General features: G+C 41.4%; 1 protein-coding gene across 10 annotated transcripts in view; it reads left to right on the forward strand.

Annotated features, from left to right (window-relative positions):
• Taf1 (TATA-box binding protein associated factor 1) overlaps positions 1–6,766 on the forward strand; it is a 74,218-nt gene extending 67,452 nt beyond the window's left edge. For 7 of the 10 annotated variants that reach the window (XR_001782748.2, XM_017318514.1, XM_017318512.2 and 4 more), the window contains 3 exons: positions 277–433; positions 1,065–1,242; positions 4,286–6,006. Coding sequence is in view for 9 of the 10 variants with exons in the window: in XM_017318514.1 (XP_017174003.1) it covers positions 277–433; positions 1,065–1,242; positions 4,286–4,502 (552 nt within the window). In the remaining variant the exon portion in view is untranslated. Of the gene's footprint in view, positions 1–276; positions 434–1,064; positions 1,243–4,285 lie in introns of all 10 variants that reach the window. The other 3 variants (XM_017318515.2, XM_017318516.2, NM_001290729.1) reach the window with 2 other exon arrangements.
• The last annotated feature ends 10,349 nt before the right edge of the window (positions 6,767–17,115 follow it).

Raw genomic sequence — 17,115 nt, forward strand, 5'->3', positions numbered from 1 at the left:
TGAGACTCTAGCCCCAGTGAGTATGCTTACAGAAAGCTTATGATTACATTACACATTTATATGATACAAGCCCCAGTAGTGCAGGGCAGACCAAATCCCAAGGTGATATCATAGAGTCTCCTTACAGTGAGCCTCTGTCTGACTTTAATTCTTGAAATAAGCTAGACAAGTCGATCCACTATCATTATTTGACTTGTTGTGAGGCAGCAAATGGGATGCGGGGGAAAGAAGGTGTTCTGGTCTCTTAGTGATGGCCTGCCACCTGGACTTGTTTAGGAAGGTGGAGATGGAGATGGTGATCTTGCAGATGAAGAGGAAGGAACTGTACAACAGCCCCAAGCCAGTGTCTTGTATGAGGATTTGCTTATGTCTGAAGGCGAAGATGATGAGGAAGATGCTGGGAGTGACGAAGAAGGAGATAACCCTTTCTTTGGTGAGTCTAGCTCACTGTTGTACCTCAGGATTGAATAGGAACCTCTTTACTATTTTGTGCTATTATTAAAAAAAGCTATCTCTTTTGTTAGAGTCCTATTAGAGCTGTAAGTAGTACTGAATATAAACTTAGAGGATGTTCATGACCATTAGCCTTAGGGGAAGTGAGGATGAATAGACACAGGAGGCATAAAGGTAATAGTGGCAAAGGCAGTGCCCAAGTAGGAACTTTAAAGGGTTATGTTTGGGAGCAGGGAAGGAAAATAAAGCAAAATAACAGAAATGATAAGATAAACGTATTAGAGATGATAGAAAACAGGTATATTAGACTAAAGTCAAGGAAATAAGTTGCTTAAACTCAGTTTCTAAACTATAGATCTTGCCACGGTTGGCCTTTGGTAGTTAAAGGAGATGCCTTAGAGGTGAGGACTATAAGCACAAATGAAGTCTGTATAGACTACTTTAAGAATACTAGGCTGAGGATGCTAATTATGACAAAAATTACTTTTTCTCATTCTTGTTTTGTTATTTTGAATTTACTGTCTCATATATGTTAGGCAAACAGTGTAACACTGAGCCATCTTCCTAGTCCATCAAGCTTATCTCTTAACGAACCATAATTTTTTTTACAGCTATTCAGCTAAGTGAAAGTGGAAGTGACTCTGATGTGGAATCTGGCAGTTTAAGACCCAAACAGCCCCGTGTGCTTCAAGAGAATACAAGGATGGGCATGGAAAATGAAGAAAGCATGATGTCCTATGAGGGAGATGGTGGGGACGCTTCCCGTGGTTTGGAGGATAGCAACATCAGGTGATGGGCAGCAATATGCTCTGAGGCTATGGTATCATTTCCCAGCTGTGGTGACAAGGGACCTAGCATTAGATAGTTTTCATCTATCAAACATTTCCTTAGCACCTCTACTTGGGCCAGGCATTGTCTAGACCCTGGGAATACACAGAGGAACAAGACATAGTCTGCCTATGAGGAGCCATTCTCGTAGAAAGATTGACACAAATCATTGTAGATGCAAAGTTCTAAGTACCGAAGCACAAGTAAGTACGAAGTACTGAGGTATCCCCAAAAGGATAAGTAATCAGGGTCAATTTTATATAGAAACATTTGAGCTGTATCTTAAAGGATGGATAGGAGTCTGCTAAGCATATATGATGGCAGCAAGGGGGTAGATCTTTATAGATGAAATATGTCAGAGGCATAGATATACAACATGAAGTGTGTTCAAGAGTAAAGGGAGATGAATAAGACTTTTGAAATAGGAACAGACTATATTGTGGAGGACCATAAGTAACATGCCAAGGCATTTTGATTTTATTCTATTAGGAGTTAATACTTTGAGGAAAAGGAAGTTGTTAAATATGCTGACACACTTCTGTAATCTCAGTACTTAAGGTTTGAGATAGGAGTATCCTAAATTTAAGGCTAGCCAGGTGTGGTGCTGCATGCCTAAGAAGAGACAAATGGATCTCTGAATTCAAGGCTAGCCTAGTCTACATAGTGAGCTCCAGGCCAGTAAAACCCTGTCCTCCCTCTCCCCAGAGAGAGGGGGGAGAGAAGAAAACAACAAATCTGGGCTATATATTAAGGTCCTGTCTAAAAACAAACAAAAGATATGTGTGTGGTTATATGTTACTATGCATACTTTCAAGGTGGAGGTAGGAAGATCAGGGATTAAAGGTAATCCTCAGATATAAGGTGAGTTCAGAGCCAGCTAGGGCTACATAAGGTACTGAAGAAAATGAGGAAGAGAAAGTAACATCAAACATGTATGTTAGATAACTTTTAAGGGCAGTATGGGACAGATAACAGCAATATTCAGTTGAATTTGGAAATTAAATCTGGTAAGTAATGAAAACTTTCTTGAGGAAAGAAGAACAACAGAAAGGATGGGAATATGCTTCAACCATGCTGGATTTACTACATATGCAGTCCATCTCGCCAGCAAGTAGATAAAATCTTGATTTTTATCCTACAAGTATTTGTCCTAAGTGAAAACACAAGGTACGGGATTCCTTTAAGGAACTGTGCGCCTCAGGAATTATGAAACAGCTTAACGGGCAGTGACAGTGTAACATGAGACATGACAGGCCACCATAGGGTTTTTCTGAGACATGGAGAAGGGTGGGGAGGGAAGCTGATTAGAGAAGGAAACTAAATCAAACGTGAGTAGTAGGTTTATATAGGGTAAGAAGCATAGGGGATCCCAGAGACTTGTAAAGACCCAGAGCATGCATGAGACACATTTTCAAAATTAGTTATTTTCTTCCCATCCTGACCACAGTTTCCCCTCCCTCCTTTCCTCCCAGTCTTTCCCCCACCTCCCTTCCCTGAACTGCTCCTCTTCCCTTTCCCTTTAGAAAAGAGGAGACCTCCCAGGGATGTCAAGCAGCTCTAGCTTAGGAAGCTGCAGTAAGACTAGGCTAGACAAGGCAGCCCAGTAGGAGGAAAGGATCCCAAAGACAGGTAACAGACTCAGAGACAGCCTCTGCTACTGCTGTTAGGAGTCCCACTTCAAAACCAAGCTGCACAAGTGCAACTTATGTACAGAGGGCCTAGGGAGGTCAGTCCCATGCAGGCTCCCTGATTGGCAATTCAGTCTTTGTGTATAGGACACTTTTAAAGAATACAAGTAGGCCAGAGTTTTTGATTGATCCATATAGTAGAAATGATTCAAAGAAGTAGTTAAGAGTAAATAAGCTTTTTTGTTTTTGTTTTTTTTTAAAAAGAAGTAGGTAAGAACCAAGTTGTGAAGGACGTAAATGTGAGCAGGCATTAAGTAAGAATAGTGTATAGTCTACTTTGTGCTTTAAATCTTACTTATTTTTATGTATATGAGTACTCTGTAGCTGTCTTCAGACACACCAGAAAAGGGCATCAGATCTCATTACAGATGGTTGTGAGCCACCATGTGGTTGCTAGGAATTGAACTTCGGATCTCTGGAAGAGCAGTCAGTGCTCTTAACCGTTGAGCCATCTCTCCAGACCCTGATTTGTGTTTTACAGAGTTATTTATTTATTGTTTGTACATTGCTGCACTGTAGCCTTCATGTGGTTGTTGAGAATTGAATTTCTAGGACCTCTCTGCTCGCTCCGGTCAGCCCTGCTCATTCCAGCCCAAAGATTTATTTATTGTTATATGTAAATACACTGTCTCTGTCTTCAGACACACCAGAAGAAGGCATCAGATCTCATTACGGGTGGTTGTGAGCCACCATGTGGTTTCTGGGATTTGAACTCAGGACCTTCATTAGGCGTGGTAGCGATACTGGTGATCTCTCCCCTTTTTTCTTGTGTATGTTATAATTTTTAACAGTGAACATACATTTGTGTCGGGGGTTGTGAAATTTAGAGTAAGCAGAAAATAAAACACACTTGCAGAAATGTGAATTAATTGGAGGAGCTCAATCCTAGAGGTCTGAAGACTTATTTCAGCAGTGCAGGCCAGGCCCAGTAACACAGGACTAAGCAACATCAGACAGAGGAGGAATAGAAAGGTACTAGAGAGACACAATATATTAGAGAAATTATTCAGGACTGCTGACTAATTTTGGATACATAGGTGAGTGAAACTAAGTCCAATGAAAGAGTGGGGCTTGAGAGCATGTGTGGTCATGTTAGCCAGTAGTAAGTGTTGGTCAGTTTCAGCTTCTCGTGTATATCAAGTTGACAAGTTGATGTTTTTGAGTGGGATCATTTTTCTTAGGGGCATATGAAACAGTGAAGAGCCCATTAGTGTCCGGGGGAGGTGAAATGGGCTGACCCCTTGACAGTACAAAGCATGCAAATGATCAGCTAGGGGATGGTGCCCAAGCTTGAGAGATGTTGTTTCTCTTCTCAGTTATGGGAGCTATGAGGAGCCTGATCCCAAGTCCAACACCCAGGATACCAGCTTCAGCAGCATCGGTGGGTATGAGGTATCAGAGGAGGAAGAAGATGAGGAAGAGCAGCGCTCTGGGCCCAGCGTACTAAGCCAGGTCCACCTCTCAGAGGACGAGGAGGACAGTGAGGATTTCCACTCCATTGCCGGAGACACTGATTTGGACTCTGATGAATGAGGCTTCCTTTAAGTCTTTTCAGTCAGCCTAGGTCTATTACCTTTCCCCCCAGCTTGTTTCTGTGTACATAGTAGCTGATAATGATATCACTAGATTAACACCTTAGTTTTAGTAGTAAGTAAAATAGTAATTATTTCTCTAGATTGTAGAGTAGCAAGTTCTTTTCCCTAACCACTACCAAAAGGAGAGAGCAGACTCACTCTTCCTCATTACACTCCTTTAATGGCATTTATTGCTCTTGTTGTATAAACATGCCACCATTTTACTTTCTAATTGGCAGACTGGAACAAAGGAAAACCCCTCTGCTGGATTAGAGAATTAGGTCCTGATGAGCTGGCTCTGTGCCACACTTAAAATATAATCCTGTTAGACAAACTGGTTGTTCATATATTACTTACTTGGATAGACAATGCCTTGTTGCTAAATAGATTACAGGGATGTAGCTATAAATCTCTGAATGATAGGTGGTCATGTAAATGTCCTCTTCCCCCACCCTGGAAAAAATTATAGGAAAATGGTTAGTACCTTAGGGCAAAGACTGCCTTTTGGTTTTTTTTATACTTAGGATATGGTTTTATGCAAAGTAACTACTCAGTAGATGTTCTTAAAAATCACAGAATCCCAACAGATAATGTTACTGTGTGCCTGATTCATGTAGAGCACTCTATCAGACCTTTGCAGTGCAAAGGTTAAATAAGAGCTTGCCATCAAGTTGGGGCAGTGAGACTGGAATTCAAACAATGTTAATTAATCAGAGAACTCTAAGTACAATTAAGAAGCTAGCTGTAAGGTACAAAGGAAAAAAATTAGAATCATGTGTGGAAAAGCAGAGTTTTCTAGAGGCTACCTGAATGCTGATTGTTGAGAAGTTATAGAGTACCATCTCAGCAGGGTGTTAACATGAAGGGAAAGTTCACAGTCTAGATGTGACAGAATGTGTTCCTTGTTTGTACCTGCCTTGTTTCAGAAAAAGGATGCTGGAGTGACTAGACATGACACTGAAAGACGGACAGGAAGCATATCTTCAAGAGCTTTGCATTTGAGCTAGGCATGGTGGCACATGCCTTTAATCCCAGCACTTGAGAGACAGAGGCAGGCAGATTTCTGAGTTCGAGGCCAGCCTGGTCTACAGAGTGAGTTCCAGGACAGCCGGGGCTACACAGAGAAACCCTGTCTCAAAAAACAAAACAGAAAAACAAAGAAATTTTCAGAATGTTGAATGAAGATAGAAATTGAGTCAAGTAATAAACATGTATGATTCAGTTTGTCTAGAAGTCAAAAATTGGGTATATATGATATGCTTGTATATACTTGTATGTGCAAAGGAAAAGATATGAAAGAATGTACATTAAAGTGTTAGCAGTGATAGCCTCTGAGGGATGGGAATGGAGAGGAGGTGGTTTGTTTGGTTTATGTACAGTAGGTAAGTGTTATGCTTTTATTTCTGTATCTTAGTTTTATAATGTGTATTATTTTTTGTAATAAAATGTTAATTTAACAGCAATAGAATCGAGAGTGATTTTAAGTAGTCCAAGCTAAGGAGGTGGAATCTAAAGTTCAATGGTGCCATTGGAATGAAGGGAAGGGGAATGGCATTAAGGCATCTTCAGAAAGGGGTGTGATCAATAGGACTTCATAACCAGTTGGCACTTGAGACTCAAAAGGAGAACTAGAATAGGTTTCTAGAATTTTGACTTGAGAAATTAAATAGGTACATGATATTCATTTTTATATTGCTCATATTTAATTTATATTTATTTTTAATTAAAATAAAATTATATCGTTTCTTCTCTTCATCTCCCTCCCACCCTTCCCAATCCCCCTTCTCTCAAATTCATGGCCTCTTGATTATAGCACTTATTTCTATAAAGCAGTTTAAGACAGCTGGGTGTGATGGCCAAGGCACATCTCTGAGTTCAAGGCCAGCCTGGTCTACAGAGCACATTCCAGGACAGAGAAACCCAGAAGTAAGTTAAAAACTAATAGAGAACATGTAATTTCTGATTAAAAGGATCTTAAAATCTGAATGAGAGATTTTGTAAATATCAGTGTATTAAAAAGTAGTCTTTGCCGGGCGTGGTGGTACACGCCTTTAATCCCAGCACTTGGGAGCCAGAAGCAGGCCTGGTCTACAGAGTGAGTCCCAGGACAGCCAGGGCTACACAGAGAAACCCTGTCTCCAAAAAAAAAAAAAAAAAAAAAAACTCTTTGGGGGAAAACGCATTTACGGTGAGAAAACTGTGGACTCTGCTTGCCAAGTAAGTACAGGAAGAAGACTCGAAAGATAGATCATAAAGCCAGACATGGTGGTTACACCTCTAATCCCAGTGCTTTGGAGGCTGAGGCAAAGGATGCTTCTGAGTTGAGGTCAGTCTGGGCTACAAGCCCCTAACTTAGGAAAAAACAGCAGTTGATGAGTAGGCAGGGGTTTAGTGGTTAGCCATAGGGGCCATAAGTGAGAAAACACTCTAGGCAGAGGGAATGTGAGGAGGCATGGAACAACAGATTCAAACTATAGTTCCAATATTAAGATTTTCAGCTGTAGGATGATTATTTTAGAGCAATCATTCTTTATGATTTTGAATAGAAAGGGAACCAGATGGGAGATGACTAAGGCCTAACCCATGACTGAGTCACTGGTAGTAGGCATCAAATAAAACTTTTAACGACTAGAGAATGGGAAGTAAAGAAAATGGAACCTGTGTTTCTGACTTGAGAATTTCTAGTCACTGAGAAATGGCTCTTCAGTGTCAGAAGCAGGTGAGTTTAACATATACATGTATAAAGCTTAGGATTTATGCAATGTAGACAGTAGACATCACCTGGGAAGCATAGATAGAGTAAGATGAAGACAGATTCTTGATGAAAACCAGTATTTAGGTACTGTCAGAAGTAGAAAACCTGAAAAGCGTGACGTCTCAAACAAGAAGGGAACTTTTAAGAGCCTTGCTCACTCACTCCTGGAGTTTAAGGTCAGCTAGAGCTAGAATTAGAACATGTCTTAAAGAGAAAACAAACTAGTTAGAGTTGGAGTTCATTTGATAGAGTGATTACCTAGAAAAGACAAAGCCCCGTGTTCAATCTCCAGCACCAAATAAATAAACCGTGGCACATAGCCATAATCCTGACTCTTGGAGGTAAAAGCAGGAGGATAAGAAGTTCTGAGGGGAAGTCAAGATGGAAAGTAATTAAGTATGCTTGCATAGACCTAGAGGGGAATACGGTATAGGTAAGGAGTATTTGTTAGAAAGACTTGTGTAAATAGAAAGGGGTACAGAGAGGTTTATTCCTCTGAAGTAGTTAAGGTTGTCTTTGTGACCAAAGTGAAAATAGTGTGGGAATCAGAAGTATGGAAGTATTTAGAGAGGCCCCGAGAAACTAGAAACAAGCTAAGATATCTTTGGGGATTGGAGAGATAGCTCAGCATTGAAGAGTATGTGTTGCTCTTAAAGAGGACCCCCGAATTTGATTCCTTGGACCCTTCTGAAACTTTGAGTACCTACACTCAGGTGCACACCCATACACAGAAACTTACAAATAAAAAACTTTAAAGAAAAAATGGCCTCTTTATTTTTTAATTCTTCTTTTAGAAAAACATTTTCCTTTTATTAAAAATAGATTCTTTTCTCAAACAATATATATCATGATGAGTTTCCTCTCCTCCTCCCAGTTCCTCCCCACTTCCCCACTCATCTGGATTCACCAGCTTTGTATCTATCAGAAAAAAAAAGGCTTCTAAGAGATAACAAAACATAGAATAAAATATAATAAGAGAAAAAACACATCAAAGTTGGACAAAGCAAACCAACAGAAGGAAAAGTGCCCAAGAGGAGGCACAAGAATCAGAGACCCACCCATTCACATGCAAGTCCTATAAAAATCAAAGCTGAAAGCCATTATATATCCACAAAAAACCTGCTGTAGACCTGTGCAGGCCCCACTGCTTCAGTCTCTGTATTTACACAGACTTTACTCAGTTGTTTTAGAGGTCTTTGTTTTCCTGGTGTCCTCCATTCTCTCTGGCTCTTACACTCTTTCCCCCTCCTCTTAAGGATACCTGAGCTCTGAGGGGAGGTATTTGATAGAAAAATCCCAATTAGAATTGTGTGTAAATACGTAAATAAATGATAAAAATCCCATTTAGAATTGTGTGTAAATAGTAAATAAAATCTTTTAAAAAAGAGTTGTGTGTTCCAAAGTGTGTGTGTGTAATATCTGGGTGTAGATCTCTATTCCCATCTGCTATAGGAGGAAGCTTCTCTGATGATGGCTGAAGAAGACAGTGACCTGGTCATTTGAAGAGCAAAGGAGGATATTAGTCTATGCTCATGTATTTACAGAGTATGAAAATTATTGAGCAATATGCCCTTTGACCTGCTGGCACCTCAAATTGAGATGGAATGGGCAGAGTCCACTCTTGACTCTAAACCTTTCAGTTTAAGTTTTAATTTGGTGTGTGTGTTATATGTCCTTGTAAATATAAATTTGTGCAGAGGCCAGAGGTTGACATCAGAGATCTTTACCTAACTGTTCTCCAACATTATTTTTTGAGACAAAGTGCCTTGGTGAAATGAAGGCTCACTGATCTGGCTACACTAGTTGACCAGAAAACTTAAAAGGTCTTCTGTCTCTACCGTATTCTCCACCATCACCTCAATAAAAGGCATGCATCACTGTGCCTGGCTTTTGACATGGGTTCTGGGGCCTGCCAAGCCTGAAGACCTAAATTCAATCTCTGACACCTAAATGGTAGGAGAAAAGTACTCCTCAAAGTTGTCCTTTGACCTCCACATATGTGATGTGGCATGCACACACATTCAAGGAAGGACCAAAGGAGCTGAAGGGGTTTGCAGTCCCATGGGAGGAACAAAAATATGAACTAACCAGTACCCCCAGAGTTCTCAGGGACTAAACCACCAACCAAAGAGTACACATGGAGGGGCTCATGGCTCCAGCCGCATATGTAGCAGAGGATGGCCTTGTCGGTCATCAATGGGAGGAAAGGCCCTTGGTCCTGTGAAGGCTCTGTGCCCCAGTGTAGGGAATGCTAGGGCAGTATGGCAAGGGTGGGTGAGCTCCCTCATAGAGGCAGGGGTGGGTGGGTAATAGTTTTTGGAGGGGAAACTGGGAAGGGAGATAACATTTGAAATGTAAATAAATAAAATAAGCGAGAGAAAGAGAGAGAGAATGAAACACCAGTGAGATGAAAATGGATTCTGGGCATCCAAACTCAGGTCCTTTTGATGGCAAGGTACTGCCAGAGCTATCTGCTCAGTCCTGTTTTGTTTGTTAAAACAAATTCTTCGCCGGGCGGTGGTGGCGCACACCTTTAATCCCAGCACTAGGGAGGCAGAGGCAGGCAGATTTCTGAGTTTGAGGCCAGCCTGGTCTACAAAGTGAGTTCCAGGACAGCCAGGGCTACACAGAGAAACCCTGTCTCGAAAAAACAAAACAAAACAAAACAAAACAAATTCTTACTGGGCAATCCAGGCTGGCTTCAAGCTTGCTTTGTATTTGAAGCTAGTCAGCTTTGTTTTTGTTTTGTAGTTGTTTGATTTAGTTTTGGTTTTGGTTTTCTGTTTGTTTATTTTTGTGTTTGTTTGTTTGTTTTTTGAGACAGGGTTTCTCTGCATAGCTCTAGCTGTCCTGGAACTTGCTCTGTAGACCAGGCTACCCTTGAACTCTGATCTACCTGTCTGCCTCTAGACTGCTGAGATTAAAGGAATGTGCCACCATACCCAGCAACTCTGTGTGTGTCTGTGTGTCTGTGTGTGTCTGTGTGTTTCTATGTGTATCTGTGTGTAGTGTGTCTGTGTGTTTCTATGTGTATCTGTGTGGTGTGTGTGTGTGTGATATTTGTACATGTGAACCCATACCACACTTTTGTGAAGGTCAGAGAACAACTTTATGGAAGGAATTGTTTCTCTCCTTCCACCTTGGCGTGGGTTCTAGAGAATAAACTCAGGTTATCCAGCTTACTCCTTAAGTGTTTTAGCCACTAAGGCATCGTCCTGGTTTTCTTGATATTTTTAAATGATCTCTGAGGATATGGGGAGCTGGCTAGTGCTTCATCACAAAGTTACTGTGCATTTAATGTACAAGAGAAGTACTGTTTTCCTTTTATTTTGCTAGCTTTGGGCTTGAGGAGAGATAGGAACTTTGTTATAGTCCTTGGCTATCCTAGAGCAAACTAAGTAGCCAAGGCTAGCTTCAAACTCAATCACCCTTCTGCCCCAGCTTTCCAAGTGCTAAAACTACAGATGTTTGCCAACAGGGTCAGCTCAGTGTTCATTTTAAATGTTATCAATTTATTTGTGGGTTTTTTCCTCCAGCAGTTTTTTTTTTAAAGATTTACTTACCATTATATCTAAGTACACTGTAGCTGTCTTCAGAAACAAACACCAGAAGAGAGCATCAGATCTCATTATGGATGGTTGTGGGCCACCATGTGGTTGCTGGGATTTGAACTCAAGACCTTCAGAAGAGCGGTCAGTGCTCTTAACCACTGAGCTATCTCTCCAGCCCCCCTCCAGAGGTTCTTAACACAGTTTTCAAGGTATAGAAGTAGAAAATACATTGTGTGCCAGGCCAGGTGGTACACAACTTTTATCCCAGCGCCCAGGAGGCAGAGGCAGGCAGTTCTCTCAAGTCCAATACCAGCCAGGGCTACATAGTGAGATTCTATCAAAAAATAGTGTAAGGACCTGGTTGTAAGAGATAGAGTGGTGAAGGTGAGGAACCTCCACTTGGAAGGCTATCTGGGGCAAGAAGATTACTTTCATTTTTGGTTTTGCCTCCTTTTTTTTTTTTTTTTAAATTAAGATGAGGTCTCCCTATATAGCTCTGGCTGTCCTGGAGCTCACTCTGTAGACCAGGCTGGCTTCAAATTCACAGAGATCTCCTGCCTCTGTTTCTCAAGTGCTGGAACTAAAAGAGTCCACCAATTTTATTTTATTTTGTTTTTTATTTATATGTGAGTATTTTGTCTTCGTGCATTTAAGTGTACCTGCAGAGGGCAGAAGAAGGCATACGATCCCCTGTAACTGGAATTAGGGATGGTTGGAACCAAACCAAGCTTCCCTGCAAGAACAATCAATTCTCTTAACCCCCGAGCCATCTCTCAGCTGTGATGGCAGGTTTAAACTACCCTGGGTTATATTAACGATTTTTAAAATAATTGTATATGTTTTTATGTACGTGTATATATGTACTGGGTTGTGTACACACATGTGTATGTATGAGAAGACAACTTGCTGGAGTCTCTTCTATTACATGGGTCTGGAGGATCCAACTGAAGTTGTCAGGCTTGGCTGTGAACACCTTCATCTTGATGGACCATCTTGCTGGCTCTACTCCCCAAGATGTGATTTTTAAAGTGGTCTGAAAGTGAGTGGGAGGAAGGTGCTAGGTTAATGGTCAGAAAATGTTTTGCTGTGTAGCTGTCATTGGCCTATATGCATTAACTTGGGCAAAATCAAAGCACTTTTTACAATTAGAATGTGTAGGGCTGGTGTGGCCCAGTGGCCATCCATAGAATGCTTACCCTAGTGTATGTGAAGCCCTGCATCCCATCTCCACTGCTGGGAAAACAACTTTTGAAATTGTGATAAGTAATACAGAAATACTTTTAGAAATGGCCATAGTCCATCCCATAATCAGCCACCAAACCCAGACACTATTGCATATGCCAGCAAGATTTTGCTGAAGGGACCCTGATATAGCTGTCTCATATGAGGCTATGCCTGTGCTTGGCAAATACAGAAGTGGATGCTCACAGTCAGCTAATGGATGGATCACAGGGCTCCCAATGGAGGAGCTAGAGAAAGTACCTAAGGAGCTGAAGGGGTTTGCAACTCTATAGGAGGAACAACAATATGAACTAACCAGTACCCACAGAGCCCGTGTCTCTAGCTGCATATGTAGCAGAAGATGGCCTAGTCAGCCATCATTGGAAAGAGAGGCCCCTTGGTCTTGCAAACTTTATATGCCCGAGTACAGGGGAACGCCAGAACCAAGAAGTGGGAGTGGGTGGGTATGGGAGCAGGGCGGGGGAAGGGTATAGGGAACTTTCGGAATAGCATTTGAAATGTAAATAAAGAAAATATCTAATAAAAATTAAATTTAAAATAAAAAAAAAGAACTCGCCATAGAAGTATGTAGAAATAAAGACTCACTGTTTTGAGGGAAGCCAAAGAAAGAGTCTTTCAAAGGATAGGTGGCTAGCAGTTTCTGCTACTTAGGAATGGCCAGTCACTTAAGGCCTGAAAGTGATGATCTGGATGTGGAAATTGAGGAGCCTGGGAAAAGCACTTTCTTTGGAATGATGAGTGCAGAAACCAGATGGCAGCATCATTTCAGGAGCTTGGTTTGGGTGTGTTCTAGTGTTCTTTACTTGATCTAATCCAATCCTGAACTTTTTATGAAAATAACTATTTCCAATTTGCAAATAAGGAAACTTGTTTATATGTACACAAGAGAAATAATTATCCTTGGATAAAGGGATTACTTTTTTATGTGTGTATGTATTTATGAGTGTGTGTGGATGTGTGTGTGTGTGTGTGAGAGAGAGAGAGAGAGAGAGAGAGAGAGAGAGAGAATCTGAGAGACTGAGAGAGAGAGAGAGAGACCAAGAGACTGGCTGCCTGCTAGGCACCAATTTAGCCCCTGAGTCAGAACATCTATGGGAGAACCAAGATGACCTGTGCTCCAGAGGCTCAGAGCTTCCCATGTGCTGGGCAAACATACTGTCTTTGTCCTTCCAGGTGGTTGTGATTTGAGAACTCTGGGAAATTGATTTAACATCATGTCCAGTGAGCACTGTCTTGTAGAGATGCTGCTCTTGTAGTAGGCATCACACTGGGCATAAGTTGATCTTTGTAAATTTCAGTTCTTGGGCTTGGAGTATGGTTGGTAAAGGCATGCCTGCCATTCTGATGCTGATAATCCCTAAAGCATTGTGGTAACATTTTGAAAAAATGTTCCTTTGGAAAGTAGATAAAATGTAAGATCATAATTATTGTGTAATTTTTAGTTTATTTTTAATTATGTGTATAAGTCTATGTGGACACCTAGGGGGTTAGATATCCCTGGAACTGGAGTTACAAGTGGTTGTAAGCTGCCTGATAATAGGTGTAAAAAATTGAACAGAGATCCTCAGAAGAGCCGTGTGTGCACTGAACCACTGAGCCAGGTCTCTAGCACCATAGAATCATAACTTTTAAATTGTAAGATGCATAAAGATTAAGCCTTTGTGCCTTGGTTCATAATAGTAAAGATTTTAAATAGATTTATTATTTTTATTCATGTGTTGCTATGGAGGTATGCTGTGTGTGTGTGACCAGCCAAGGTTACGGTGAGATCTTGTCTCAAAAATAGAACGTAGTCCAACTTGACTCGCATGTAATTACTTACAGTAATCCTGTAATGTGTGTCAGGAGTGGTTAAATAGCAAAATAAGTGGAATTAATTTACATTTTAGTGAATAGAGGGATGTCACATAGATGATGGCAAAATTGCCTGGTCTTGTATTATCTTCTTATGAAATTAGGATTACCTAAGAGAAAGAAATAGTTATGTTGGAAAAGTAGAAGTAACTACACGGTCAAAAGTAGAAAAATTGGGGCTGGAGAAATGGCTCAGTGGTTAAGAGCACTTCCAGAGGTCCTGAGTTCAAATCCCAGCAACCACATGGTGGTTCACAACCATCTGTAATAAATAAATAAATAAATAAACAAACAAACAAACAAATAAATAAATCTTTTCAAGAAGAGTAGAAAAATTGCTGGACGAAGTGGTGCATGCCTTTAATCCTAGCATTCAGGAAGCAGAGATAGGTGTTTGTGAATCTGAGGCCAGCCTGGCCTACAGAGGGAGTTCCAAGATAGCCAGCTCTACATAGAGAGACCCTGTCTCAAAAAACATTTACTAGAAATTTTTCTTCAGGGAGAGATTGCTCAGAGGTTAAAAGTACTGGTTGCTCTTCCAGAGGTCCTAGGTTTGATTCACAGCGCTGACATGGCAGGTAATAATTTTCTGTAACTCCAGTCCCAAAGAATCCAACCCATAGTGTACAGATACACATGTAGGCAAAAGACCTGTTCACATAAAATAAAATAAAGGTTTAAATATTTTTCCTCCTGCTAGAGAGATGTCTCAGAGGTTAAGAACACTGTTCTTGCCGGGCGGTGGTGGTGCACGCCTTTAATCCGAGCACTTGGGAGGCAGAGGCAGGCAGATTTCTGAGTTCGAGGCCAGCCTGGCCTACAGAGTGAGTTCCAGGACAGCCAGGGCTACACAGAGAAACCTTGTCTCAAAAAAAAAAATACACACACACACACACACAAAGGACTGGAGAGATGGCTCAGCGGTTAAGAGCACTGACTGCTGTTCCAAAGGTCCTGAGTTCAAATCCCAGCAAACCACATACTGACTGCTCTTCCGAAGGTCATGAGTTCAATTCCCAGCAAACCACATGATGGCTCACAATCATCTGTACAGCTACAGTGTACTCAATAAACAAATAACTCTTTAAAGGAAAAGAATCATAAGCAATTTGCAGACTGGGCTTGCCAATTTAAAATAGACAGTGTAGGCCCACACATTCTCCCTGCTTGAAGTCCCCGTCCCATTTTTTTTTACCTCCTCCAGCCTTCTAAGTGAAATGCCAGCTGGGACTCCAGATTCCAGCGGAAGTGCTTTCTGAACCAGAAGGAAGAAAACATTTTAGCAAAAATCCACATTCCAGATCCAAGAGCCTTAGAAATGCAATATGAGGTTTGTGGCATGCTGCAGTCTTTGTCATACTGAGTGTCTTTCACTATTGGTGACCTTGAGCAGTTTACTCAGGTTCCATTTCCTTAGCTAGCTAACTCTGTTAGAGTTTCAGAGGTGACTTTGTCAGAAAAGCTGACTGTGACTAAAGTTGCTGTGATTTAGATGTGGCTTGAATGTGCCCCCAAAGGGCTCATGTGCTCTGCTTGGTTCAAAGTGTGCCATGGTTGGGAGATGGTGGTATCTTGACTGAGGCTTACTAGTTCATTAGGAGTGCTGCCCGGAAAAGAGATTCAAATCTTATCTGGAGTGCCAGACAGAACCTAAGACGGTGAATTCTTAGAAAAGAATAAGTCTAACTCTCTCCCTGTTCTCTGTCTCACCGTGTAATCTCTACCTGTCGCATGATCCGTCGTCAAGATGTCAGCCTTTATAACCAAGGAACTGATGTGGTTGCCCAAGCTTGAATTTTTTTCCAAAATTAGGAACTAAGTAAACTTATGGTGGTCTGTATATGCTCTGCCCAGGGAGTGGCACTATTAGAGGGTATGGTCCTGTTGGAGTACGTGTGTCACTGTGGGCACAGCCTTTAAGACCCTCATCCTAGCTGCCTGAAAGCCAGTCTTCCACTAGCAGTCTTCAGATGAAGATGTAGAACTCTCAGCTCTGCCTGCACCATGCCTGCCTGGATGCTGCCATGCCTCCCACCTTAATGAACCTCTGAACGAATTAAATGTTCTTTTAAGAGTTACCTTGGGAAGCCGGGCGTGGTGGCGCACGCCTTTAATCCCAGCACTTGGGAGGCAGAGGCAGGCGGATTTCTGAGTTCGAGGCTAGCCTGTTCTACAAAGTGAGTTCCAGGACAGCCAGGGCTACACAGAGAAACCCTGTCTCGAAAAACCAAAATAAAAAATAAAATAAAAAAAAAAAAAGAGTTACCTTGGTCATGGTGTCTCTTCACAGCAATGGAAACCCTGACCAAAACACTTGTTTTCTTAGAAAACTAGGTAGCATTGTGCATTTTGTTAGAGCGATGGCAGATCAATTAGTATACTGGCATACAGTAAGCATCTACTAATTGTCACCTTTTATCTCTTCAGAATAAGCAGAAGTTCATAGATTTAAAAGAGTTGGAGTTACTCTGTTCTTGCATTTCCATGTTTTGATTTGTTTGAGACATGAGTTCATGTAGCTGAGGGTGGCCTGGAACGCCTGATCTTCCGGCTTTCATCTTCCAAGTGCTGTGATGACAGTTATATGCCATAATGCCTGCCTTGGAAGTATTCTATTATCAACATGAAATCTTTTTTTTTTTTCAAGACAGGGTTTCTCTGTGTAGCCCTGGCTGTCCTGGAACTCACTTTGAAGACCAGGCTGGCCTCACACTCAGAAATCTGCCTGCCTCTGCCTCCCAAGTGCTGGGATTAAAGGCTTGCACCACCACTGCCCTGCATGAAATCTTTTTTTTAAAGATGATTTATTTATTTGAAAGCCGGGTGTGATGGCTCAGCATGCAGGCAGATTTGGAGCTGGAGGAGCTGAGAGTTACATATCTTAATCCAAAGGCAACCAGCAGGAGTCTTTCTTCCACAATGGGCAGAGCTTGAGCACTAGGAGACCTCACACCACATCCACTTTAGATTTCTTCATGGAGGGAGATCTAGCTGGTCTTGGACATCCTGAAAGCCATAGCTGTTTGTTCAGCAGTCCCCAACACATCTCATTATCATAATAATTTCTAGGTCTCTCTAAAATCAGATTTAGTGTGTCTGGCATGTAATCTTAGCAAATGTTCACACTGATTGTGTGGGTGTACATGCATTTAGGGGCACACTTGTGAAGA

The sequence above is a fragment of the Mus musculus genome, chromosome X (genome assembly GCF_000001635.26).
Source record: "Mus musculus strain C57BL/6J chromosome X, GRCm38.p6 C57BL/6J".
In the NCBI taxonomy this organism is placed as follows: domain Eukaryota; kingdom Metazoa; phylum Chordata; class Mammalia; order Rodentia; family Muridae; genus Mus; species Mus musculus.